Source organism: Solea senegalensis, linkage group LG16 (genome assembly GCF_019176455.1).
Source record: "Solea senegalensis isolate Sse05_10M linkage group LG16, IFAPA_SoseM_1, whole genome shotgun sequence".
Taxonomy (NCBI): Eukaryota; Metazoa; Chordata; class Actinopteri; order Pleuronectiformes; family Soleidae; genus Solea; species Solea senegalensis.
Window position 1 is genome coordinate 3396789 of NC_058036.1, and position 26654 is coordinate 3423442.

General features: G+C 42.4%; 2 protein-coding genes across 7 annotated transcripts in view; one reads left to right on the forward strand and one right to left on the reverse strand.

The window, feature by feature from the left end:
* The first annotated feature begins 1188 nt into the window (after positions 1–1188).
* impg1b (interphotoreceptor matrix proteoglycan 1b) lies at positions 1189–20005 on the forward strand. Of its 5 annotated transcripts, XM_044048297.1 has the most exons (19): positions 1189–1642; positions 4929–5144; positions 5985–6151; positions 6229–6257; positions 7324–7358; positions 7451–7497; positions 7599–7748; positions 9035–9093; positions 9183–9382; positions 9460–9873; positions 10467–11038; positions 11329–11418; positions 15443–15662; positions 16612–16822; positions 17446–17631; positions 17711–17894; positions 18471–18554; positions 18683–18701; positions 19402–20005. In XM_044048297.1, the coding sequence occupies exons 1-19, from the start codon at positions 1576–1578 to the stop codon at positions 19419–19421; spliced, it is 2970 nt and encodes a 989-aa protein (XP_043904232.1). In that variant the 5' UTR covers positions 1189–1575; the 3' UTR covers positions 19422–20005. The 5 variants fall into 5 exon arrangements, with proteins under 5 accessions (XP_043904232.1, XP_043904235.1, XP_043904234.1 ...); XM_044048296.1 differs by lacking the exon at positions 18683–18701 and having other exon boundaries at positions 1195–1642; XM_044048300.1 differs by lacking the exons at positions 17711–17894; positions 19402–20005 and having other exon boundaries at positions 1193–1642.
* A 1153-nt stretch (positions 20006–21158) lies between these two features.
* myo6b (myosin VIb) overlaps positions 21159–26654 on the reverse strand; it is a 32832-nt gene continuing 27336 nt past the window's right edge. For both annotated transcript variants that reach the window (XM_044048295.1, XM_044048294.1), the window contains 4 exons: positions 25084–25187; positions 24118–24252; positions 23027–23245; positions 21159–22423 (listed from right to left, as the gene is read on the reverse strand). In XM_044048295.1, the coding sequence (XP_043904230.1) occupies positions 22224–22423; positions 23027–23245; positions 24118–24252; positions 25084–25187 (658 nt within the window). In that variant the 3' untranslated portion in view covers positions 21159–22223. The remainder of the gene's footprint in view (positions 22424–23026; positions 23246–24117; positions 24253–25083; positions 25188–26654) is intronic.

Consider the following 26654-nt stretch of genomic DNA (forward strand, 5'->3'; position numbering starts at 1 on the left):
TTTGCTTAATATGCAAACTTTTATTTCTCACATTTTTAGGCGCAAGATCAAGTCCAATAAACAGCAGTAAATGACAGTAAGTGACGGAGACCACCGTGCCAAAAGCATATCGTTTTAGCGGTTGAAAAACTGTGCGCTCTTCCGTCCGGCAACACCTGCCCAGTGACACAAAGTTCCCACCTTTATAGCAACAAAAAGAACACACCCACCACCTGTCGGCATAAATTGGTAGTGCAGCAGCTACACAAAGAAATGGCTCCTACACTGTTCAAATTTTAAATTTAACGCTGTTCATGTACAACTGCAGTGTTATTCCAAATGTGCCTTTTTGTTTTTCTTCATTTGAAATTGTTAAAATAGTATTTTAACATGCAGTGAAAAATGGGAAAAAGCACTTACTCGCGGGACATTTTCTGGTCCTTTTATGGTTAAAATAACCATAAGTTTGAAGGTTGGGTGTTATAGGCTTAAACATTATTTTAGTACTAACTCCCATCTTTTTGTCTTTTTTGAGTGACCCCTACACAAGCACACAGAGGAGCTGTAGGGGGACGTAGCCTTTGGTGGACACTTGATCTTGCCTTTCGCCAGTTATGCAGTTTTCATATCTTTCAACATTAAAGCAGCGTGTGTCATGTGATGAGAGTAGAGTAGAGGAGAGGAGAGAGGAGCAGCTTCATGCACAGTGCATCTGGAATTGCACGGGCATCAAAGAGCGGAGTGTTTGTTGGCCTGGCTTGTCCTCGGGCTCTCAGGGTAACAGAGGAGGCAGATCAAACAGGTGTCGGCACACGGGAGAAAGGAAGCGTCCAGGGTTGGATGTGGACACCGCCCTTTATAGTCATGAGAGAGGCCTTGCAGGCTGAACTTGGCTGTGCGACGCGAGTACGAGCGCGGCACATTGTTTGACTGGGTGCCAAGTGCACAGTTCAGAACAAGACCGCAGTCCTGACCTCACTTGACAGATGAGCTCACAGGCCGGAGAGGCAGGGAATCTGAAGAACTCTTAAAACTGAGGAGGAAAAACCTGAAGACACTGAGTGTCAGTGTTAACTTGAAGGCAACTGTGGGGAGTTTACTGATCTGGCCTAGGCTTGTTGGCAGATCACCAGCTTGCTCAGCTGACAGATGAGGGTCCAGAAGGTGGCTAACAGGATGAGGCCACGTGGCCCCGCGGGGATTACAAGCGGCAAGACCAAGTAAAAAGATTAGACTCGAGTCCAGAGCCTGCTTTTTTAACCTCGTCACTGTTGTCATACTGACGGTGGTCGCGGGGGAAACTCCAGAGCCAAAGTTTCCCTGCCTCCACCTCTCTTCCCTCCCATGCTCCCTCTGCTCATCCATCCATGCAGCCACCACTGTGTTCTACAGGGATCCAACAGCATCCAGGAACTATGTGCTGCTGAGGACCTGAGCCGGAGCTCTGAGCGTAGGAGTGGACCAGGCCAGTCCTCGTCTGGTGCAGCCCGTTAACGGACTCGAGATAAAGCGGTTTCTGGATTTGTATCAGTGTTTGCGGCGGTCGCTTTACAAATGTCAACGTTGGGCTTAAAGAACCATAGAAAGTAGCCCACCATGCTTTTGAAGTCAGGACTATTCTTCACTTTGTGTCTTCTCACCGTCTCTGCGAGTCAAAGCAGAGGTAAGAATCCAGCCTGTGAACACATTTCAGCAGTTCAAGGCGAAGTTACTGACTTTCTTTTTCCATTTTCACAAGGCAGAGATAATAATGTGCACAAAAGAAGAAATGTGCAAACGTTTTTTTGTCCATTGTTACTCATAGTTAAGATTGCATTTTCTCCAGGTTTTCTTTGTAATCGTGAGGTTCTAGTGCATGACAGGTGAGGTGATGGCTGAACAGTTCTTTCCAGTCTGGAAACTATAGAAAATCCCTCAACATATACATGTTTTTTGGGCAAATGTCAAGCAGCCAGCGAGCCTCTGTGAATGTCATGAATATTCACAGTGAATTTAATAGATGATGACATTCAATGGATGTACACTGAGTAAGATAGCGTCGCTTCAGCACTGATAACATTTGCGTCCACACTGGTTGTCTTGTTCAGCGTGATGAGCCCGGGTGAGCTCATTATCCCGAAGGAAACAAAAGCCATTCTGTTTGCACTGTTGCAGGACACTAATCTTTTCTGGCTTGTAATTCAGCTGTGAAGCCTTTTTTTTTTGCCCCGGGCTGCACCAGGCATTAACGCACCCTCCTCTCACCCCCGGCTCCCGTGTATGAGCATGTGCAAGTCAGTCTTCAATCTTCCCAAAAATCTGATTCAGATTTTTGCTCTGGTTGCCAATGGAAACGCACACACACACGACTCGCTGCAAGGCTTGTTCTGTTGGTGAATGGTTCGACCTGAGAGACGCGGGGACATATTTTGTCCTCACAGGTTCAATTCTGATTCCTCAGTCATCAGTGATTCATATGAAAATATGCAAATAAACACACAAATCATAATTATTTGCAATATTAATATGAGTTATTTAACAACAGCAACATTTTCCATGTCAGCAGAGAGAGAAGGAAACAGTATATGCCCTTAATCATCCGCATTATAGACAATTACTGTTAATCTACCTTTTTTTATCGTTAATTTACTACCAATGTAAATATTACGGATTTGCAGGTTCAACCTTGGTAAATTACCATGGGAATAATATACAACGCCTTATATGGACATCCTGGGCGTGTGTGTTTATAGGTCACGTATTCAGGCTTTAAAAAAATGTATGATTCATTTCACATCGCATTTTTAGTAATGATATAAATTAGCAATAATTGTGCAGAAGTCACCAAAATAGACAGTTTTTCGATCCGATTTTACACATTTTGAGTATTTTTTGCTCAGGTGTGTTTATATAGTTGTTTTTTTTTCATCAGATTGCCTAAATTGTACTGAAAAAAAGAATATAAGACACTTTATATTGCACATTCTTATAACCTCTATATATACTGTACTTTTTAATATAGTGATGGGAAAAAAGCAGCCGAAATGCTCTGTGTTCTACTTTAGTTTGAGTAAATTTAAAGCCAAATATGACAATTATATCGTAGGTTTATTTTGCATCAGTTTGTACCGCTGATAATACGCACTCTGCACTGTGGGAAATTGCAGTTTTTCTGACAAATAATGCAATATATTGCTTCAAATATTCAAAAATTGTGTGATAAATTCCAAACTTGATGGAGCATTTACACAGAACACCCTTGGAATATTAACTCTGTGCTCTGAGGCGTGTATTGTTTCACATTTTTAAATAATTAGTGTATAACCTAGAACAATCATTCAATTTTGGGATTTGCTGAATGTTTTAAATTGCAATTAAGATTTAAAAATGCTTGGTGATTATATTATTTACAATCACTAGCTTTATTTATGTTTGCTTTATTTCCCCATAACCTTGATGCTGCACCTCCACTCTAATCCTGAGGAGACACACTTTGTTATTTGGGTCTTGTTTGACCTCCAGTCTGTGTTTTGGGGCTCATAAATCCTGGCTTATTGTCTTAAGAAGCTCTCTGAGGTTTGCCACCTGGCATCACAATGAGTGCCTTTCTTCTAAAATAGCTTTATTCTGTAGGGGTGACTGTGGGCAGCATCGACTGGCACACTGGCTTGTGTAATGGTGCGGAATTACCTTTGTACAATACCTCCGCGGGCGGACTGAGCTTGTTTTCCGTTCGTCAGGTGATCGGAAAATTGGGGCAGTTGATTTCTGCAGCATTTCGTGGTGGTGTTGTAATTAATGATACAGGCCAAGACTGTGCTTGTGTTATTGCTGGGGCATACATGAATCACAGGATTGGTTTTCAGTCGCTGCTACAACCACTTGGATTATCGCGTGTACCTGTAGGGTAGGGTAGGGTAGGGTAGGGTAAGGGGAGGGATTATCATGTGTGCATTTTATGCACCTACATTCTCACTCACATAAACTCATCCTCACACTTGTGGCCCAGTGGAGCAGCGTCAGTGAAGCAACAAGGGCCGAGTCCAGTGTCGCAGCCACGGTTCCTTAGGGAGCAGCAAATGTTGACTCATCGACTTTCAGCATATTTCATTACTTTGTAGGAAACATGGGATAACAGGAAAAAATGAATGCTTCTGTTTTTATTTCTTTTCTTTTATAAAATGGGTTATCAAAGGTGTCCCTTAAAGGTAGGGTTGAAGATTCTGGAAAAACAGTTATAGCAGGCTATATTTTGGATTCAAAAGTCCAGGCCCCCTTTCTTCAGACTTCCCTCCAGAGCACAAGTACCACAACGAACACGGATTCACGTCGGTAACTTCCGGCACTTTTTTGGATACTTGTTCAAATGACTTAAAAGACATAAAGATAACGTACCTGTCCACTAGAAACAGCGCCACCATGGCATCACTTTCTGTCACCACCGTTCAAGTGCAGCACCGATGTTCACTCTGGTTTTGGATCGCTCTGCATCAGCCTTTTTCTTCCTTTTTTTTCCCAAAAAACTTTGTTTTATTTGCGACACCTGTTGATTTTCCCTTTTCTGCCATAACGTTGGATTTAGCAAGCTCGCAGAAGCTCTGGCGTTGTCTCCTGTGCGATTAATTCAGAAAGAGGTGTATGCGCATATGGGAGGAGCATTTAAATTTTTTTTGACAATGCATTAATTAATTGGTTACATTCGGCGTGTGAAGAGGATTTGAAGCGATACAGTACAATACATTATTTTTAAACAAGGAGGTCAGCAATTCTAAATGACCTATGAAGCAACGACATCCAAACTCAAACACACACACTGTTTCCTACAAAGTAATGAAATACCTCCACTTTTATAAGAGTCCACAGGATGTAACCAACATCTCATGTGAGATAAAAATGTTCTGAACACCATGAACGAGATGATATTGTCACCTCTTACTAATCTTCCTACTAAAAAAAAATTGTTATTGCAGACCTCCGGGGACACAGTTTTCCTGGACTCCGGGATGTGAAGTACAGACACTTCCTGGAATCCCCCCGACCGATCCGACGCAACACAGACGTCGGAGCAGAGCGCGAGCGGCATCGGGTGAAGAGGTCAGAACTGTTCACCACCGGGGTCAAAGTGTGTCCGCAGGAGACGATGAAGGCGATCATCGGCAGCCACCGAGCCTACTACAAGCTCAGAGGTGCGAAGACATTGAACAGTTGTGCTATTTTCCACACAATGCATACACAAGATCAAAATCATCATTGAACGTCTAAGTCGCCTTTCTGTAACACCTGCTGAACACCTGCTCCTGGCAGAACTTTTAATTGGTAAAGGATAACAATCATGTTAATCGAATGTAGTGTTTGCCTTTCTGCTGTTCTCGAGCCTGATGATGATGATGATGATGATGATGATGATGTTGTGATGCCACACCAAAAGCCCTTTGATAGCCCGACTCTATGGAAACGCACAGCAAAACACTTGACATAATGAAGTTATATGCTAATATTTTGTGTCTAAGAGAGATGGATTGTGCGCGAGTTCAGATTGCCGTCTTGGCTGTTGCATTTGATTGGTAATACAAATTGTTTCCGCAGCAGCTGTTGTGTATGTGATTTCAAAATGAGGCTGATTAATTTGGTGCATTCAGGCTACTGTATCCGCTCCCCGATTGTTAAGAGAATGAATTTCCCACAGGCACCGACATATTAGACAATGTGGAGCTTGTTTTCCCCCGACAGAGGCAGATAAATCACTTTGTCGCTTTAGGGGGAGCCTTTGTGCTCACGACTTTAATATTCACAAAAATGCCAGGAACATGAATATGTCTTTCAAACGTGCTTTGACATTTACTCAAACAGACATCGCCGCCGCATTTCATTCCGTCGGCGCGAACCAGCGGCGGACGTTTGATTTACACGTTTCCATGATTTACCGTGGCGTAATTGCCCGTGCCAAATCTGTCTCGTGACGTATTTCACTGTGCGAGTAAAGTCAAAAGAAGACATTTTATTCAGTTATAGGATTTATTTTGCAGTGTGTCAGGAAGCCATCTGGGAAGCATTTCGGATCTTCCTGGACAGGGTCCCAAACTCAGACGAGTACAGAGCGTGGGTCTACACCTGCCAGCACCAGAACCTCTGCATGGACGACCTGGCCCAGAACTTCAGCAGCTCTCAGGAACATGTGGAGATGGTGGCCAGAGTGAGTGTCACACAGCAACACTTTGAGTTTTCCACTTTGAACACGTGACGGCTCATACATGTTTTCTTGTTTTCCAGAGAGTGGCTGAGCAGCATGAAAGTGAAGGGTGAGGCAATTTCCCCCCCCGCCCCTCTTAAATGTCTCAAAAGTTTTCGCTGGTAATTCATTTCCCAAGTCTGCAGTCGTCCCTTGTCAAAGACAAATAGTATAGTAACGGTATATTTGAATTGCTCAGTAACTGGTCAATAATTACCAGTGTTTTCATTTCCACAGGCAATGAAAGCAGCAGAGGAGTTATTACAGCCGTGGAGTGTAACTTTTCACACCATGTAAATCTTGTGTCAGAAAGTGATTGGTTTCATTTCAATATCAATGGAGATTACACCAATACAATTTGTGATTGAGTAGCGCCCGTGTTGGTGCGGATGCATCTTCCACTAAGCCTTATCCTCAAAGATGTTTGTTCATTCTTAATAGGGAACTTATTATAACAATAATAATAATAATAATAATAAATGTAGATTTTTCCATCAAGAAGTTAGATTTAGTCATCAGAATCTTAATCCTGCAGTCCACAAACAAAAAGCACCATATTCTCTCCAGAAACTCGCCAAACCTTGGCCTCCGTACCGGTATTTTTGTTTTCCCATATTGGAACTACTGCTGCCTCAGAGCGAGCGTAATCTTTCTAACCGATGATATTAAACCATGTCACGCAGACGAAGTAACTAACATATGAAGTTGCACCCTCAAAAAAGTTTCAGAACTGCTGGTAGATACTCATAAATGCTCCCTCCACACCTTTACGGTCTTTTCCTTAAACCCAGCATTGTCTCACGAAACCAAAACAACAAAACAAAAACAACCCTAAATGCTGCGGCCACAGAACATTCACAACAAACAAAAGAAAACTTTTCCAATAAAAACCTCCCAACCGACAAAACTTTATAGACGCAGCGTTATAGAATAAAAACATCAACAAGTTATGCACTGCAGCTTCAATTCCTCGGCTCTAAACATAACCAAGATGTCCACACTGACTAAATCTGTTAAAGTGAATAATGGGGACACGTTTTAAGCATGAGAATCATTGATTAATGCAAATGTATTCTAGAAAATATAATCGTCTATGAATACATTCTCAGTAAATGTGATTTTGTGTTTTGCTCCAGAGCTGTCAGTGGAAGCCCAGAGCCAGGCAGAGAGTGTGAGTTGGACCCAAATACTGAACATTAATCACTGTGTCATGTAGCTTTAGATCATTAAATGGCGCGTGTGTGTGTGGTTGTTTTGTCTCAGGCTCCTGGACGCCCCCTCTGATTCTGCTTCCGACTGAGACCGACGAGGTGAGCCGGGTCCCTCACCTTTGACCTTCTCTGTGAGAATCACGCTGCAGCTATTACATTATCACGAGCCAGATTTTTGTTTTTGTTTGTTTGTTTTGCAGGACAAAGAGAAACCCGACGTTACAAAAGACGACTCTCGGGAGTACATCGTGGAGTTCAGCGTCAGCGTCGTGGACCCGACGTACAGCAGGCTGCTCGGCGAGCCCGAGGATCCACACTACAGCGACTTCACGCGAGAGCTCACAGACAAGGTGAGAGATTACAGACATTTTTAACTTCATATCAACTTCATATTTCACCCTTTAACACCGAGCGTATCACAGACGACACCTTTGCACAAGCGCACTTTACATTAATGTCATTACGCAACGGTTTATTCTATCGGAAAAATTGCAACGGTTTCTGAAGGCTGAGAAGTTGCACCTGAAAGCCGACATGTGGTTATTACGGTAATTTAACTCGAGCTGTTGCAGGAAGATGAAGAATCAGCATCTTTATTATCAGCAAGACATTGACACAAAGACTCAAACAAATGTTATTTTAAATGTGTTTAAACGCAAAATCTGCTGTTCATGTACGACTATATTGTTTTTTTCGCAAATAAAAAACATTTTCCTTCATTTTAAACTGTTAATTCACTATTTTAATGTGCAGTACATTGTAAATAACTGCCAGACATTGAAAGGGCAAAATCATCATTTTCTGGCCCTTTTGTGGTTAAAATAAGCAAAACAAAAAGTCAAGACAGACAAGGGTTGAGTATAACGATCTCAAAATGAAATCCAGCAATTGATAAAATAGATAAAATGACAACAAACCGTTTAATAGCTCTTAAATCTTGGCTGTATGTAAACGGAGGAACCATATTCCACTTTCACGTCATGAAAGTTTCAGAATCACGAGATCCACTGACACTATTTCACTGAGGAGTCATCGTGTTTACTTGTAGTGCGAGTATAAATATTGCAACGTGGAGCAGGAGGATGTCAAGCGGCACATCTGAGAGGAGAGGTGGTGCTGGGCTTTGTACTTAAAGACAATTTAAGGGATTATGTTACTTTTAAGAGATTATCTTGGCCCAGAAAAGTCGGAGGCACCACATCATCACACCATCACAGACATGCAAATATAATTAAGACTTTCTGCCAGGCTTTCTCTCCAATTTCACAACAGCATCTGATTAGGCAAAACAAGAGGAAACTGCATTTGCATGTTTGCTCATCGCGGCCGATCTATTATTAATACGACATGGCATCTTTTTTTTTTCCACCACTTTGCTGTAGCCGCTAATTCCTGCTGTCTGCTCAGAGTGTGCCTCTCTTCAGTGTTTCCCAGCGACTCCCACACCCACACCCACACGCACACGTTAATCAAATCACGTGTATCCAGCTGCAGGTGTGGGCCTCCACGTGTGGGTGGTGGTCGTAGATTGGATGTTTGTGATAGACCTGCCTGTCAAAAGCAAATGATTTTCATTTGTTATTCTTGTGTCAACGCACGTTACCTATACCTTTCTCTGTTATGTTTCTCTGTAAAGATGCTTCATGTGTTTGAGAAAATCCCAGGATTCAAAGAGATCCGTGTTCTGGGAGTTCAGTAAGTCTTATTCTAGCCCATCATTCATTTGATTAAAATGAGATATGACAGGATTGAGTAATCCTGACACGGCCTGTTGTGTTGTTCAGTTCGGAGGACGTGTCCGTGCGCTGCGCCGTGGTCTTTAATGGAGAAACGGAGCTCAGCGACGACCCCGCGGGTCTCGGGGAGCCCGGGGTTGAACTCGACGAGGACGTAAACGCTCCTCAACTGAAGAACATCATTGTAAAGGCCTTAAAACAGGAGCCGTCACTGCTGCTGGACATACACACACTCAGCTTTGAGGCTGGTAGGAATAACATCACACGCACATTTAACCGAGTGCTCAGATCAAGTGCTATAAACGTGTTAACTATTCCATTTCAGTAACCACTATTTATCCAGATTCTGAGCTTGGGATGAACTCACTGGAGACCGTACTTTCTGAGGACAACACCACAAAGACTCCAGAAGAGGACAACATGCCCATTTCTGGTTTTGTCCATCTTCTGGAAGCGTCTGCGGTCGCACCACAAGCACACACATTTGTGCCTTTCATTCCAAACATCCTGCAAGAAGCCACTCCTGTCGTCAGTGATGAGATTCGTGTAACGGCAGCAGAGGAGGAGGAATCCACAGGCGGCAGCGCTCAAGAGGCCGGCGACGTCGACACTCCAACGCCATCGACTGAAACTGCTACAGAGCGAGAGGCAGAATCACAGGTGGAGGAGACGCCGCCGCCGCCGCCGCCTCAACAAGACAAGGGAGATGAGGCTGATCCTGAAGAACAGGTGACAAATGGTGAGGATGCTTCACGTTCAATCTTGGGGGGTTTTTTTGTAGTCGGAGGTTGAAAGTCACACAGGAGCTTGGCAAACGTTATTGGAGAAAACCAAACTACAGCTTTTGGTGTAAAATCAGATTATAGGACCAACACAAAGATCCTTCAAAAAGTTAACTTTAACTTTACTCTCTTTTCTGAGTTTTATTTCTTCCAAACAAAAGTAAAAATGTGTGTTTAAATAGCTCAAAAGAGCAAGAAAGTTGTGTTTAAAAAGATCTCCGAAAGAACAGAGAGAAAACAACAATGAAGACTTTAACCACTCGCACTCCAAATTCAAAACACCACCAAGGATCCACATGCAGAGCTGCACCAAAATGTCTATAAAATCCATGATTTATGAGCCGAGTGATGCTGCTTCCAGTCATGTTTGTTTTGTCTAGAGATTATGCAAACTGAACAATCTGCACCTGCAGGTTTAACACACAGTGTAGAGAAACTATAACCCTAAAGCTGCGGTGAAATTGGGATTTATTATAAACTCATACCTGTTTAACACAAGCCTCCACTTCGTGGTTGTAACACCTCTGTCATTATGTTTGATTTTTACAAGAACTGGAAGCGGTTGACCCTGAGCGACAGAATGATCCAGAATCCCAGTCTGAAGAAGTGATGAGCGACAGAGCAGCTGTGCCTCAGTCCACAGATCATGCCAAGACCGAAACGTCTGTCCCAGAAGCTGCAGTCTCAGTCGCCGTACCGTCATCTCACGGAGATCCAGTCCAAAGCACTGACGCAGAGGCCGATGTGGAGCTTGTGCCGTCTCCTGTAGAGAGCGGTGAAGAGTCTCGTGGAGGCCAGAGTGGAACAAGCCCGCTCTCCACTAACTTTCCCGCCGAGATCTCGGTTGTTGAAGAGGACAGAAGAGAAGAGGCGGAAGTGACCAGACACCTGGAGGAGGGGAGCGCCAGTGGACTCCCCTCTGAGTCCGATGAGCGTCCACGTGAATCCACAGCCGCACCGGCCCTGAGGCGAGGCGGCACCCCTCTGATGACTGCGGTGGGCAAGAGCAAAGAGTTAGTGGTTTTCTTTAGCTTGAGGGTCACAAACATGATGTTTTCTGATGACCTGTTCAACAAGACCTCCCCGGAATATAAATCCCTGGAGAATACCTTTCTTGAGCTGGTAGGTACACAGGCCTTTGTGCTGGATGTTATGTTTCTTCATGCTGCATTTTCATACTGGCTCCTGTAGCCAAAGCTGTTGATGCAATATTTACTTTGAAACTTTTTGTGTAGCCCCGGATGCGTCCTCCAGTAAGCCTTATCCTCAAAGTTGTTTGTTAATTCATAAAGTGGCACTTATTATCAGAATAAATGTTGTTGTTTTTTTCCGTAAAAGAAGTTACATTTAGCTGTCAGAATCTCAGTCCTGCAGTGCACAAACAAAAAAAGCACAATATTCTTTTTCATTAGACACAGCACTCTGGCTCCAGGAAGTCGCCAAACCCTGGAGCGTCCAGTAAATCTGCGCCTAAGCGACAGACAACTTTAGCCTCCATACCGGTATTTTTGTTTTTCCATATTGGAACTACTGCTGCCTCAGAGAGAGCGCAACCTTTGTCACTAACCCCCCTTTTTTTTTTTTTTCAAAATACAATATTTAACCAGAGCAGATGAAGTAACTAACGTTTCTAACATTTGCTTCGCTTTTGTCCACATATTATGATGCTTTTGTATGTTTTGCCTTAAAAATCTGAATTGTGCTTATATCTTGGCTTTTTCTGTTTCACTCATTCTTCACTCTTTCACTTCATTCATAAAAAACAACCTCTGACATGCTATTTTCACTCTTGTTGAATCCATACCTTTTTATTTCCTTTTTTTTTAACCCTTAGAGTTAACCATTACTATGTTAAAACCTCTTTTTCGGCACAACTTATAGACAATCTGATGAAAACCTCATTTCATTTTCGCCAACTATGTAAACACACCTGAGAGAAAAGCACTCAAAATGTTTAAAATCATAACTTTGACTCAACAAAAAACACATTTTTAAAGCCTGAATATGTGATCTATAAACAGGATGTCCATATAAAGAAATTGCTTTACATTACAATCACTATTTTCTTTAACTTGAAGAAAGAAGATTAACAAATCTGTCACATCCAGATGTTGACGCCACTTTTATAATGTAGCATTCACATTATAATTGTCTCTTTAAATGTGTGATACAACATTGACTTTACAGATGACCTTGCAGAGTGAGCGAGTGGATGAAAAAATGAATGAATGAATGAGTGCTTAGTGAAGCTAATCGCAAAGCTACTCAGGTCAATGACGTTTTAAAGCCGTAATGCTGTTGTATACATGTTAGGGAGTAAAGTAGCCGTGGTGACGCTGAATCATGGGACTTAAGTCTGCCTTAGTCATTGGTTTGTGACTCTCGTGGTAAGGAGCTTTGAGTAATTCCGGTCATTTTCGGCAGCGCACGCATTGCGCTATGCTATTAATGGCTTCCGATCTGCTTAGCGGGGTGGACGTCTGTGCGCATGTGTCAGACGTTGATTGGTTGAAGTCAGAATATGACCCACACGAGTGTTAGTGAGGTAGTTTTTAATCACAATATGTATAAATAACATGACTAGATACTACGACGGAGTATTAAAGGCCTGGTATAGTTCCGCACTCATGCCGCGAGCATGTGTTTGATCCATTACTCTAGCCGCTGACCCAACGCTCTTCCAAAATCTGTGCACGGAAGTATGTCAGGGCCTTTTAGGGCCTTTATTTTTTTGCCGTGACGACATTAAACTCAAGTTGAAATCTCATTTTGAGGTTGAAGTCAAGCTCTCGCGGATTAGGACAGGTACTGGATGTCCAGGTTTACGTCACTAAAGAGACAAAAGAGAAGACTTTATCAATATTTCAACGCTTCCGGTCAATATTTATATCGATATATATTTTTCAGCAGGTCAAAAACTCACATTCACATTCCAGCCACGTCCTGGACTGACTGTGTGGATTCAGTGGCAGCTTCTGTGCAGCGGTCACTCGCTCTCTGACGGACATGTTGAGATTAAATATTGCAAGTTTGTCACAAGTCGCGTTTAATCTAATCCGCTCATGACATGGTGCTAATATGCACTGGTTTTTACCAGGAAAAAAAGTGGTTTAGGGGTTTAGATCCTCATTAAAAATGCATCCATTACCTCACATCAAAGACAGAAGCATCGTGTGACATCCCTCTTTCTGTAAGGCTCGTGGAGAGCGTATATTTTTAGGCTCCATTATATAAGCGCCTGAACATCAAACTGAGGAGGTTCAATACAAATTGGATTGTGTGTTTTGTTGCTGATGCCGCAGCCTTCAAAGTAAAGATTCCTGTTCACTTTTAGTCTCTGTTTTTATACCACATATAGACACAACACGTATGTAAATCGCATAGTATAAACTTACATGAACAAAACAACACTCCATTTCCAATCTTTAATGGTTGCTCAAACCGTGGTTTCTGCAATTATCCTCGTGAATGACTCTATTTAGCTTCCTGGCAAAACTAAGTGGTAAGTATTTATTTATTTATTTATTTATTTTTTTAAGACGCTGTTAATCGTCGATTTTCCCATTTATATGGCTTCTTTTAAATGGGCTATTTGAATCAAAACATCTCAACATGGTCAAGAATGGTTAATAAATCATTGGAGAATGGCATAATGTCAAACTTGCATTACACAGCCCATTTAAATGGACATAATGAAACCTGTAATGTTTTACTGGATATTGCACCCTTTTATCATATGGTACATTTAGTGTTCCCCATATATTTATGAAATATGAGCTTTCGTCTCTCCTGTTTCCCTGTGCCGTAGTCCTCCATTACTCCTGTACCTACTGGTTTGTAACGCAACCAATAAATATGGACATGGAGGTTGGAATGACTTCAGTACATTTTCATGGTAGCACACAAACCCCTATTATACCTTTTATTATAGTTGGACCTCAGAGAAAGGGATGTTTCACCTGATTTTCCCAACAACAACAACAACAAAGAACCAGTAGATACAAGTGTAACCTCTGAGAAGCAAATGTGTTTGAAGAATGAAATTATGGCCGTTTGCGTCGGCGTTTATTTGGGGAAAAACAGATGGAATCTCTGCTTTTCCCCTCGGCCCGTGCACAGACTGCACCGAACGCTGGTGACACAACTGGGCCTCGACCTTGTGCGAAAGGCAATAGAGCCATAGATTGGTATCTAATCGACAACGTCCATAAGTTGACATTGTGCATTGAGACAAATGGAGGCTGTGTCCAGTTAAACTGCCCATTTTGTGCTCAATTTTGGACCCTCTCGTACTCTCTCCTCCCACAGACTATTAGCTATAGGGACCTGGCCCTCAGTAAACTGTCTGCCAGTGATAAGTGAAGTAACCCAATCAGAGCGGAGCTGCTTACGGGCCTCTTATCTCCTGCTCGACAGCCAGGCGAGCTAAAGCGCCGTAATCTCTCCCCCTCTCACACTGCGGTGGTTTGATGTTTGCCTCGTCGCTACCGAACGCGAAGTGGCTGGGAGGAGGAGAGTGGTTCAGATCGATGGACATCGAAGCAGGTCCATTACTTGCCTCGGCCGACTTCCTCCCGGCGTCGTCAGTCCAAGTGCATAGTCTTAACGGATTGGTTTCCTCAGTTATCTGAGGCTGCGAGTCTGAGTCTGAGTCTGAGGGAAAGTTTCTTTTTACTTGGAAGCAAATGTGTGAAGCGACGTTGGTTCCATACCTTGATGTGTAAGATATTGTACGTTGTGTATGTAGTTATTGGGGAATCTTGGATTTGTGAGAACAAAATGACCCATTATGAACGGCTGCCATCTTGCAGTAAAAATATTGTAACAACATGATGACTTTCTGCTGCTGCCTCAGATAAAGATATAGCTGTGTAACTACCATAATGTCATATTTTTAGATATAGTTCACTGTGTTTTGACTCTGTGGTGTAAGTGTAGCTCGGCTCGTGCACACACACGTATCGTTATGTCTCGATAAGAGCGTCCTCCAAACAGACGTATTCGTCGCTGTAACGTTATCGCCCTGCGAGTCGCTCCCTTTGATCTCGCGCGCCTTGACTTGACTCGCGTTAACGCGCCGCGTCGTCTTCCGCTAACAAGCTCGAACCTAGCCCTAATTTTTGGTGCCGGATCTAATTACACAGTCAGATCAGTAATTCGTGCAGGATTTCATGCTCGCATCAAAATTTAATTAACCAACTATTCATAGCATTCACACTGTAGAAATGTGACATGAATAATTTAGAATCAGCTGATCGCCAAGTCCTGTCAGTGTGGTCTCTGCTCCCCCGGTCATTTCTTAAGCGCACGGTTTTTCCACTGACACTCGACACAGACTTTATTTGGACATAATTTCATTTAGCTGTCAATATCCTTGTGAAAAGAAAATGATTCTGTGCTTGTCTGCTGTTCTCTTTTAGCCCCTTCTGCTACAAACACTAATCTTTTCTAATGACCTTGGCACATTTGAAACAAGCTGATGGAACGGAGAATTGATTTACTCTTTCTCTCCTCTCCCACACACAGCTTTTGCCATATCTTCAGTCCAACTTGACTGGATTCAAACAGCTGGAGATTCTCAATTTCAGGAATGGCAGCGTTGTGGTGAACAGCAAGATGAAACTGGACAAACCAGTACCTTACAACGTCACAGAGGCTGTGCACTGCGTGCTCGAAGACTTCTGCAATGCGGCGTCTAAGCGGCTCGACATTGAGATCGACAGTCGCTCTTTGGAAGTAGAACCAGGTGAAATGGCCTCGTCTTGTTGATTTTCTATACTGCTGTGCTCATTAAGCCCTTTTAGCTCCACACACTGTGCACAGGCAGAGGTAGAAAGAGTAGTGGGTTAGGGTTAAAGGGTTAAGTCAAAGTGCCGCTATTTTTACAACGTTTTACTTGTAAAACGTTGAGTACAAGTAAAAGTACTGGTCTAAAAATGGCCTCAAGTTAAAGTAAAAAAGTAGCTTGTTTAAAATTTAAACAAGTAAAAGTTACTTATTTACTTTTTTTAACAAGGTTGGGGTTCTTTCTTGTGTCGTGCAAAAAGGACAAGGGTCAAATCTCACATGAATTGCTTTTAATTAAAGGCAAACCTTTACAAATATGTAAACACATAATGTGTCAGTCAACATGGGTCAAAGGTCACAAATGCTTTACCTTTCTCACTCACTCAGGGACCTTAGGGGCCGATTCACCTGTCCTTATCATTCATTCACCTGTCCTCATAATTCACATGTCCTCATCATCCATTCACCTGTCTTTTCATTCATTCACCTGTCTTTTCATTCATTCACCTGTCCTCATCAGTCATTCACCTGTCCTCCATCCATTCATCTGTCCTCATCCATTCACCTGTCCTCATCATTCATTCACCTTTCTTCATCATCCATTCAACTGTCCTCATCATTCACATTCACCTGTCCTCATCATTAATTCACCTATCCTCATCATTCACATTCACCTGTCCTCATCATTAATTCACCTATCCTCCATCCATTCACCTGTCTCATCATCATGCATTGCCTGTCCTCATCATCCATTCACCTATCCTTCATCCATTCACCTGTCATCATTCACTCACCTGTCCTCATCATTCACATTCACCTGTCCTCATCATTCACTCACCTGTCCTTATCATTCACCCCTGGTGTGGATTTCATTACTTGTTTCCTGTGCTCCTCTCTGCTGCTTCCAGCCGACCAAGGTGACCCCTGTAAGTTCCTGGCCTGCAACGAGTTTTCCCGCTGTGTGGTCAATAGCTGGACGGACGAGGCCCAGTGTCTGTGTGACCCGGGCTACAGCGCCGCGGACGGCCTGCCGTGTCAGAGCACCTGCTCTCTGCGGCCCGATTATTGTCTGAACGGAGGCCTGTGTGAAATAATCCCGGGGCACGGAGCCACATGCAGGTACAACATATGACGGATGAGACACAACGCCAGAGACGGACCCCAGAGGTCCAGTGTGAAACAAATAATGATGCCGTGGGAATGAGAGAATGTTGTAAAGCTGTTGGTGTCGTAAAAAATATTATTACAACTTGTTTTTAATGCATCCAAATAAAAAAAAACAAGTGTGAGTAGCCATTAATCTGTTTAATGTACTGAATAACGACATTTCTGGAACTAACTACACCAAGTGGCTCCTTTTGCTGCTTCTGTGTTTGTGTGTGGACTTTCATTTTTGATTTATAGAGGTTATTTACAGCCATTTTGTTGCACAGCAAATAATCTATGGAGTCAAGTCATCTGGAGATAATCCTGGTTCCATACCTTGATATCATTTAGTTAAAAACCAGACTTATTGCAGGGATATAATCTTGTATTTTGTATGTTGTTACTTCATATTTTCTTCTGAAAATGACCCATTTTCTCAAAGCGTCAGAGAAATAACAATAACGTGGATTTCGGGGCATTAGTAATGAAGCGCGTGAGAAAATGCAAACATGTAATACCTCCATTTTTAATTAAAATGAAGTGTAGAGTGTAAAGAGTACGACTCTGGCCTACATACATGTTCTCGTCTCTTTCAGATGTCCTGTAGGCAAATACTGGCACTACCATGGAGAGCGCTGTAATGAGCTGGTATCGATGCCAGTGGACCCTCCACTAATTATAACCTGCCTCGTGGGGAGTCTCTGCTTTGTTTGTGCCATCATTGGCGTTTTGATATTCATTAACAAGAAATGCATTAAGACGAGGAAGGCTGTAACTTTGGTGTAAGTATGAGCTGTTACGCCGATTTGGCTGAATGTTTATGTTGTGTTTTAAAAGCATCTCCTTCTACCCCGTCCGTAGGCACACCCTCGCTCCCTATGCCTTTGAGAACACTTTGAGGGTGAACCCAGTGTTTGAGAACGATGACGGTGTTTTAACTCAAGTGACCACGTTGCCATGTCCTTCGAGTTCCGCTTCCTCCCAGTCCCAACAGTCTGAGCAGGAACATTTAGCCTCAACTGAGAATATACATCTGAGTGTGGAGGTACACTGTGCGACGCGGCACAGAATAACTAATTAATACAAACTAATACGCTGCACCAAACTCAAGTAAAAGTACCACTACTATGGTAACATTTGACTTAACACATTACTTTCCACCTCTGCTTCTAATACACTGTAACAAACAACCCTTCTGGCTTAAGTTTTCTTCACTTCCTTCACTCTCCATTCAGTTCATCTCCATTAAACTCGCCATCAAAGTTGATTCACTTTCTTTTTTTTATTTAGTTAGTATTACTTGAGCGCAGTTTGAAACGGTTCACTGTGGCTTTGAAAGTTAATTAAATCTGGATCAAGGTTCCTTCATTAGTCGCTCCGTGGCTTTGATCAAGCACGGTTTTAGGCAGTTTAAGGACCACACAGCGTCCAGAGCTCTGAAGACACTTTGTGCTAAAACGCACACAGTAGTATTGTCTTGTTTCCCCGTGGCGCATTGTTCCCGTGGTGTCGTTCCTCTGCTTCTACTGTAGCATGAGCTTCCCCAAAAGCCTCTGGAACTATAACGTATTAATGAAGGAGGGACGTGATCACTGAGCCTGTCCACTTTGTGTCTCCACAGATCCCCAGACAACTCTACACAACAAGACCAGAAAAGTTAGTCTCGGAAATGGTGGACTTTCATCATTTTATACCACACAATGAGGTGAGGGCCAATGACTCAACCCTGATTTTGTGGCTTTTGAAGTATTAAAAACCTGCAAACTTGAAGGAATTATTATATCTTGACAGTGTTGTTAATACTTAGTAACGATTGCATCAAATATTTTACAGCTCTATGATGCGGTAAAAGGTAAAACCTCGGTGCCTGCAGCCCTCTCTGATTATTTTGTTTTCTAATCACAAACCAAATCACTATTGACTGCATTAAAAGGAGCACAATGTAGGATTTGCTCTCAGGTTTGTTTGTTAGTTAAAACAGTTGTAAAATATATGTTGATGTACTGTAACATGTCAACAACAATACTATCTTTCAATATATTACAATATGTATATATATGTACAAGGGTTCAATTAAGAAGGAGCTGGCGTGATTGCATCCTTAGTTTATGTAGCTTATATATAACTTTTTCCTCTTGGTTTATGAACGAGAGGACAAGATGATTCAGTAACACGGCTGACACACAGGCAGTGATGTACGCCATCAAGTAGAATATTGTTGTTCTTTTTGTGGCACAGGTTACAGAGTACCAGTGCAGGTGATGCCACTCACCCTGTTAAGATAGTCTTGGTGACATAAGCTGAAAGTTGAAATCCTACATTGTGTCGCTTTAAAGTGCCGCGATTAATCTTGATCTACAAAATAAATGACGGACAATACATGGAATGATTTTCAAAGTGACTCGTGTTGATTGATTGCTCTACAATCACATTTGAGCAAAGAAAATCAAGTCTTTCTCATGAATTTAATTAAACGTGTGGCTGTATTCTTAAGTTATTTATTGTTGGAGAAAGAAATGCTAATGAATCACTCTCCTTGCTCTCTCCTTTAGACGTGGTCCCTGCCAAATGACTACAGGACATGTTGTCTTTTACGGATGCCAGATAATGAAGGATTTGAAGTATGAATTATTTGATCACAGCGAGAGAAGGAGGAGAAGCGAACATGGCGACAAAGAGCAAGAAGATTCTACTGTCTATAGGATGCGTGCACAGATGCAGGTACAATAGACCATTGGTCGTGATTACTCGTTCATATTAAGGACAGTATTTTTTAGACAGGGATGTTATGGTTGTCTTAAAGTGGTAACCTAAATATTTATTTCATATGTTATTATATAGTAGGGACATTTCCTGTTTACCCTTGGCAAAAGGTTGTTGTATTTTTCCCTCACACTGAGGTATTTATTATTCACATACTGATACACATGGCGGTATCTTGACGTTAGACCTTACGAGGCTCTTTTAATGCTCTCCTCAACGTTGTTGTTTCCCAAAAAGAGAATGAATGTATGAGCTGCTGTTGGTCATGACATGTTGTGTGTAGAAATACCGTACACTATCTACCACTATTCAAAACAGCTCCTGCTGATCTGGTGAGAGTTTCTTTTTTACACATTTTCCATTTAAAAAAACAAACAATTAAATGTTTTTGCATAAAAAAAACGCATTTCATGTGTTTTTTTAAACACTCAGAGCTTGTGGGGGTTTGACTAATTGAGATAAATTGCTGGACACTGTTGTCATAAACCCCCAGCTGACCACAATCAAAGGCACTCTCACAGTCAGACAGTCCTCCCTCACTCATTTCTTACTCCACCACTGCTGCCTCACACCGCTGACAGAGTTTTTTACAAACCACCACCCTTTCAGAATTTACTGTGCACTTTATATCCGTGGAGACCGACCGATATATCGCAAAACTTGACCGACTGAAAATATCTGATCCTTATAATGCCGCCAACGTGCTTCTTACAAGTTAGGAAACAGCCATTTATCTCACTCCAGAGAGTCGCTAGTTGTGCTTCTACTAAGAAAATAAATAAATAGCAAAATAAAAGCGATATTTCTGAAATTAGGACAGGTGTTTCCAGTGACGGGTGTTTTGAGTATGAGCTGTAATTCTTAGGTTTTTTCGCATTTCTAGGGGTAATGGAAACCCAACTACTCAAAGTTTCCAAGAACCTGGAGGGAAACAAATGGATGCAACCTGGCTTTCATTCAACTCTGGAGATGCAGATGCTGTGCAGACTTGTGTGTCAGTTAGATTGAGTCCGTTATTCACCCAATAAACAGGAAATCCATTGCTCGTCGATTCGCATCACTCCATCTTCTTCTGCTCGCTGTGAGCGCGTCTCATTGAGCGATTCACCTCCGTCGTCTCTGGATCTGTGGGAGATCCGGTCAAACGCTCTCCTGTTAGCTTGTCTCTGACTCTTTTGGCACAATGGTTATCTACAATCTTCACTTATATGATGAAAACAGCTAGTGTAGAGACTGATTGATGTGTCATAAATGTCTATAGAGGTGAACAACGTTGTACCCTGCCATGGGGGCGCACCTTGGTTGTGTGAAGTCGGCTACCGGAGCTCTAGGTGATCGCTCTACTGGAGCAAGTGTCAGCTCAGTGATGACATCAGCAGTGCATTAGGCAATGCTGTTTAATTAATCTGCACACTAATCTTGTTAGCGGCTATTAGCATTTTAATGTCAGATCCATTTACAGAGCATTAGCCGCGCACAGCTACTGTATGTTACCAAGTTTGTGTATTTCTGCAGTAACAAAGCATTAAAAACGAAGCGACGGACATGAGGTCATACATTTATTTCCTACAGTAATCCAGTGCAAAGGCCAAAGTATCTGAGAGTCATAGTTACAGCAGAGTCTTCAGTAAAAGGGACAGTAGTGTGACCCGAAACTAATTTTGCAATGTTCATGGCTCGACCAGAAGGAGTCACGTGTTTAGCTAAATAAAACATGACACAAACAAACACATTACACACACACAAAACATCATTCCTGTCTGTAAAACGACCCCAAACCCAACAAAAAAAACTGCACACAAGTGTCTACACGTCCCTTCTTGCATATTAAATAAGCAACAATACAAAAAAAAGTAATATTTTAGCAGGATTCAGCAGAGTTGTGTACGTGGCAATACAATAACAGATGTGTGGAAAGGGAAAAAAAACACTTCTAGTAATTAAGCACTACTTCAAGTAAGTAAATCGTTTTCAAAAAGTGAATAATACGATTTCAGAACTTCAACGTCATGTCAGATGTGAGGATAAAATATGAGGATATTTTTATATTTGACTCCTAAAACACAGTATAAGATGTGATACGTAGATATTTATTCATACAACATTCCATCTCTTAGTTGTATAACCGTACATTCATGAGGTGTTCATTCGTCTTTATTCATAGACGTTGATATGACATGATAATTATACTTAAGTCTTGATCAATTGTGACTTAAAGGGCAAGAATGTTGCACAGCATAATCTGAACATTTCTTTCAGAAGAAGTAAGAACTAACTTTTTTTTGTCCCTCTTTCAGACTGTTAACTGTTCCGATTTAAAGCTAAAGTAGACAGGTCACACGCCATTTAAGACTTCCTTAGTCACATTTTAAGGCCTCAGTGGCAAATTGCTTTCAAGCACAGATTGAAGGAAATAACAAATGTTAATAATGATACAACAATGAGGCGTTCCACTGCAAAATAAACAATAGGAAAAGTGAAAACAAATGACATGCAGACATGCATTTCCTTCTCTTCACTATTTCGTGGTACAGCACTTTTTAATGTGCGTATCGCTGTCGTGTATCAGGACTAAACTAGTGGTTGTGCACTTATCTTGTGCGCCCTTTATTCACTTGAGGAGACTCTGGAGCATGGCTGTAGCGTAGGTGGGGCGGGCCTGCTTGTTCTCGATGGCTTTCTTTAGGTACTGGATTCCGTCGCAGCGTTCCCAGATTTCTTCGAATTGCCTGGGCAGGATCTCCGCCCCCCTCTTTCTGGTCAGCCCCGTCTCCTCCAGACTCAGCTCGCACATCTCCATGTCGTCTTTACCTGAGTCGAGCGAGAGATGGGGGTACGGTTAACGACAATAACTCCTTTGAACAGCAGCCACTTTGATTTTAGCGTCACTGATGACATTAACTGTGGCTGTTCAGTTCATGTAGGTCAGGATAGTGTGTAGGAGCATGTACCTTGAAACTGAGGAAGCTAAATGGAACTCAGCCATCTTTATTTTGATTATTTACACCTGGTGTGAAAACACATCATGAACATGTGTTCTGATCACAAAGATGGGGTCTCCTTCCATTTCCACAGACGTTTCATTGGTATAATCTCACTTGTAAAGCTTTTTTTTAATCTGCTTTACCGTGATATATAAGTTGATTTAAATGTATTTTCTCACCCTGAGCTAAATCAGAAGCAATACAAGGTTTAAAAAAAGCATAATTTTACACAATACTGTGAAATATTAAGTGTTTTTGGCTAAGGTTAGGGCTTCCCTTGGTTAAGTGCACGCAACTTTAATGAACACTAAGGTAATTTAGTATAACATATAATAGAGGGAGAATAGTTGAAATTGGTCATTTGATAATGAAAATGAGGCTTGCATGCAAACCCTATCATAAAGTAAAAGAGTATTTTGAGATGACTCACCTGCGACCAGCACAATGGGTTGTTTATCAGGGTGTAGCTCCATCTGCCTGGCTATCCAGGGCCCATCAAAGTGTGCATACCACCAGCCCTTCTTTTTATTCTGCGGGTCCTTGTACTGGTCAGCGGGCCGGATAAAAGGAATGCGGAAATAGCGCTGCTGGCGATTCATGGCCACTTCCTGATGCTGCGCCGTCATTGGAGGGGCCGGATTCTGCTCAGCTGGGAAAGGAACAGAGAGATATTCTGTCATTTTGCTTTGAAGTGAAATGTAACCTTGGAATACTGGTGTTTTTCTTGTGAGTGTTTTTGAACAACGGCCGGAAACACAGTAAGCTGGGGAGAAAACAAAATGTAAAGCTTTCAAAAAAATACAAGATCAAACAGGATCCTGGAAATGCCCAAGTAAATACCACATGGAAAAGCCCCATAAAGCTGCTTTTAGCTTCTTATGAAATGGCCCTGATAAGACCTCTGCTGCATCAGAGGCCAAGAACAGGATTATAATATAAGACAAACAAAGAGCAGCCACTGCAGCTTTCGCGAGGTATCATATCAAAAGGGAAATATGAGTAAATAATATAATGAAAGCAGAAGCATCAGTGAATCTAATGTCCCCGCACTACATCACATTGAATATTTGTTTTCAAGATGAAAAAGAGGAGAAACGCAGAGCACCAGCGAGCTCTCAAGCATCTAAATAACATTTGTGTGTGTGTGTGTGTGTGTGTGTGTGTGTGTTTGGGGCAGACTCCATGCTTGGTTGAGCCGAGAATGAAATGAGCAAAGCAGTGAGCTGTCACACACGCAGGCACTGAACCTGACAAGGCCTGTCTGGCTGCTACTTGCTAATTAAGACAAATAATTCTGACAGAACCAAACAGACGTTGGCTGCATTTTTTGGGGCCCAAGTGTTTCACGCACTAACTAGATGATGGAAAACACAGGCAGGCATTTTGTGTAGGTCAACAAAGGGTGGAGAGAGAGGGGAAACACCTGTCAGCTGTAAACTAATGTGCGCGGGATAAGGCGCCCATATAATTACTACAATTTATAATTACGGGATAATACTGGGAGCCTTTTGTGCCTCTAACCATAGTCGGTGACGGATTTGGGAGCCCTCTGGTCACTGTAGTCGTCGTTGCGCTTCTTGTTCTTGGACTTCCACGCGTGATACACCTTCAGCCGACGGTGGAACTCCTCTCTGCAGGCCGCCAACAGCTCGATGTCTGTCAACGCAGCGAGAAACACCGGTGACTCATTAAAAAGTGACACCAAGCACAAAAGTGATGGCAACATGGTGGAATACCAAAAGTCATGCAGGATGAAATCCATTTACATCCAAGGGTAAGTTTACTAAAAATGAAGTCAAAACTAGCTGACTCACACAGAATGAACACAGTGTAATGAGTAGATTGAGGGTCACATAAAGTAAACATTACTTTGAAAGAACACAAGGCTTTACTCAGGCTTCTTTTTTGGTATTTTTTGGTGTTACCACCAGCCCCACCAAAGGTTCCACAAATGAACCAGATGTCTTAATCATCATACAGTGGATACCAGAGTCCTTAACTTGTCATCACAGAACAGTTTACAGTTGAAATGATACTGGCAATAGCAAAGGAGTCGGCAGAAAGCCGTCTGCCTTTCATACCGACGGAGGAGAGCGTTGGACAGGAATGACGTGGAAGGGCAGAAGTCTGCCATCCTCCATAATAGTGATAATTTCCTCTCTTCACCGCTAACGTGCATGCTGATGAGCCACAGCAGCTGTGGCAACTCACATCAATCTTTTCATTTTCTCAGGCAAGATATCTTGTGTCCACTACAGCTGCAGTCTCAGCTTTAAAGCCACTCCAACATTACTTGGAGAAGACGCCCCCAAAATAACTACAGATGGAAAACCTACTCTAAACAGTGCCAAAATACGAGCGTGTGCTGAGTGAGTGAACGTAGGGGCTGAAAACCGTGTCTCGCTAACAGCTCAACCACCTTGATCTGACTGTATCACTTGCCGGGCGCTCATGCTAAACTCGGGTGTGAGTTATGGGATTTCTCACCACAAGAAGTGTTGATGACATCTCGCAGCTCAGCATACTTCCACTTGCTGAGGTCGTACTTTTTCACACCAGCAGCAGCTTTTGTCGCCTGCACCTGGGGACCCCTGTGGCAACGAACACATGAATGTGGTGAGAGGAAAAAGTGTGCAGTTACAGCAAGTGTAGCATGGTGGGGGGAAAAAAAAACCTGCATAATTTCTTTCAAGCTGACCTCAATGCCTTAGCCAATTAAATTCCCATTAGTTGCTGGTCAGCAGGGGAGCTGAAAAGCACATTTTCTCCCTGTTCTTACATCCGAATCGTTTGCCTCCTTTCATGTAACATAGAGCTATTAATGTTACAACTACGCATGGACATTTCAGGCAAAAATTTGAATATCCATTGGTGCTCCAGCCAAACCTTATGAGACAGCCTTTAAATTATGTTATTTTATTTTATGTTATTATTCACAGAGTAATAAGCTTAGAGAAGCAGCTCCAAGATGCATTCAAGAAACCTTGTAAATTCCATTATTTCTGCAATCATACTGTAACATCCTCAGCAGTCTTGGGTTCCATTTCCTGTTTTATTTTGAAACAATTACCTTTGCCGCTCGTGCTTCCTGTAGTTTCCCTCCCCTGTGTATTTAGCCTGCGTGTTTCCTGTGCCTGTTGCCAGTTTGTCTTGTCTGTTGACCAGCGGGCATCCTTGCCCTTATCGAAAGATTAGTGACTAGTAGCCTTTTGACCACTTTTGTAATTTTGTGTCTTTGATTGCCTTGTGCTTTTGGAAACCTGATTTTGTTAGAGACCAGTAAAAGGTGCTTTTTTTTTCTCCGTCACACTGTTATTGAGTTGTGCTTTTGAGTCGACATCCAGTGTTTGTTCAGCCTGATACATAGCACATGCATCATGGCTAAAGCAAACATTTCAAAGTCAAACGAATCAAATACACGTGCCCACCTCTAGTTGCAACTTTGCAGATGACAAGTTCATCTACGTTTGTTTACAACTTGAATGTGAGACGACTGAAAAACAAGCCGCAGTAACCCTCTACGGTACTTTATAAGTCACAGAACACAGAGTGTCAGCTACTTAAAAACCAACTGCTACTGCAGGTCTGAGCTCATGCCTCCAGCTCCACTGTTAAGCTGAAGCTGCTAATTAAATAATATAAAGGATTTAGCTCCTCTATATACAGTCGTCATAGCTACTACTTTCTGAGGATTAGTGATCTACAAAACATTAGCCAGATTACCATTATCATTTACATATACTGCAGTAATTCAAAGTGACTGAAAAGACGACGACACTGAGTGTGGCTGCGGCATGTGCCAGTGTGTGAAGGTGCAGCGGAAGGACAGCGACAACCAAGGCTTTGCTTTTGGCAGGAAGGGAACATGGAATTGATGTTTAGAGGAAGGGGAAGGCTGAGGGAGCCTGACTCGTTTGGTCAGCCTTTAGGTACCAAGCCAGCAATGGTGGCTAGTTAATATACTTCTACTGAATGCCTACTTTGGCTGCCAGGAGTCAGCTGACTCGCAGAGATAGTAAAGCAAAGTGGCTACCTCAGCCAACACTGACAAGATTAGA

Coding starts and splice junctions, on each gene's coding strand:
- impg1b (XM_044048296.1), top strand. CDS start 1,576: ATGCTTTTGAAGTCAGGACTATTCTTCACTTTGTGTCTTCTCACCGTC. Junction 7,749..9,034: donor CGCGAGAGCTCACAGACAAG/GTGAGAGATTAC, acceptor TTCTCTGTAAAG/ATGCTTCATGTGTTTGAGAA. Junction 17,895..18,470: donor ATATACATCTGAGTGTGGAG/GTACACTGTGCG, acceptor GTGTCTCCACAG/ATCCCCAGACAACTCTACAC.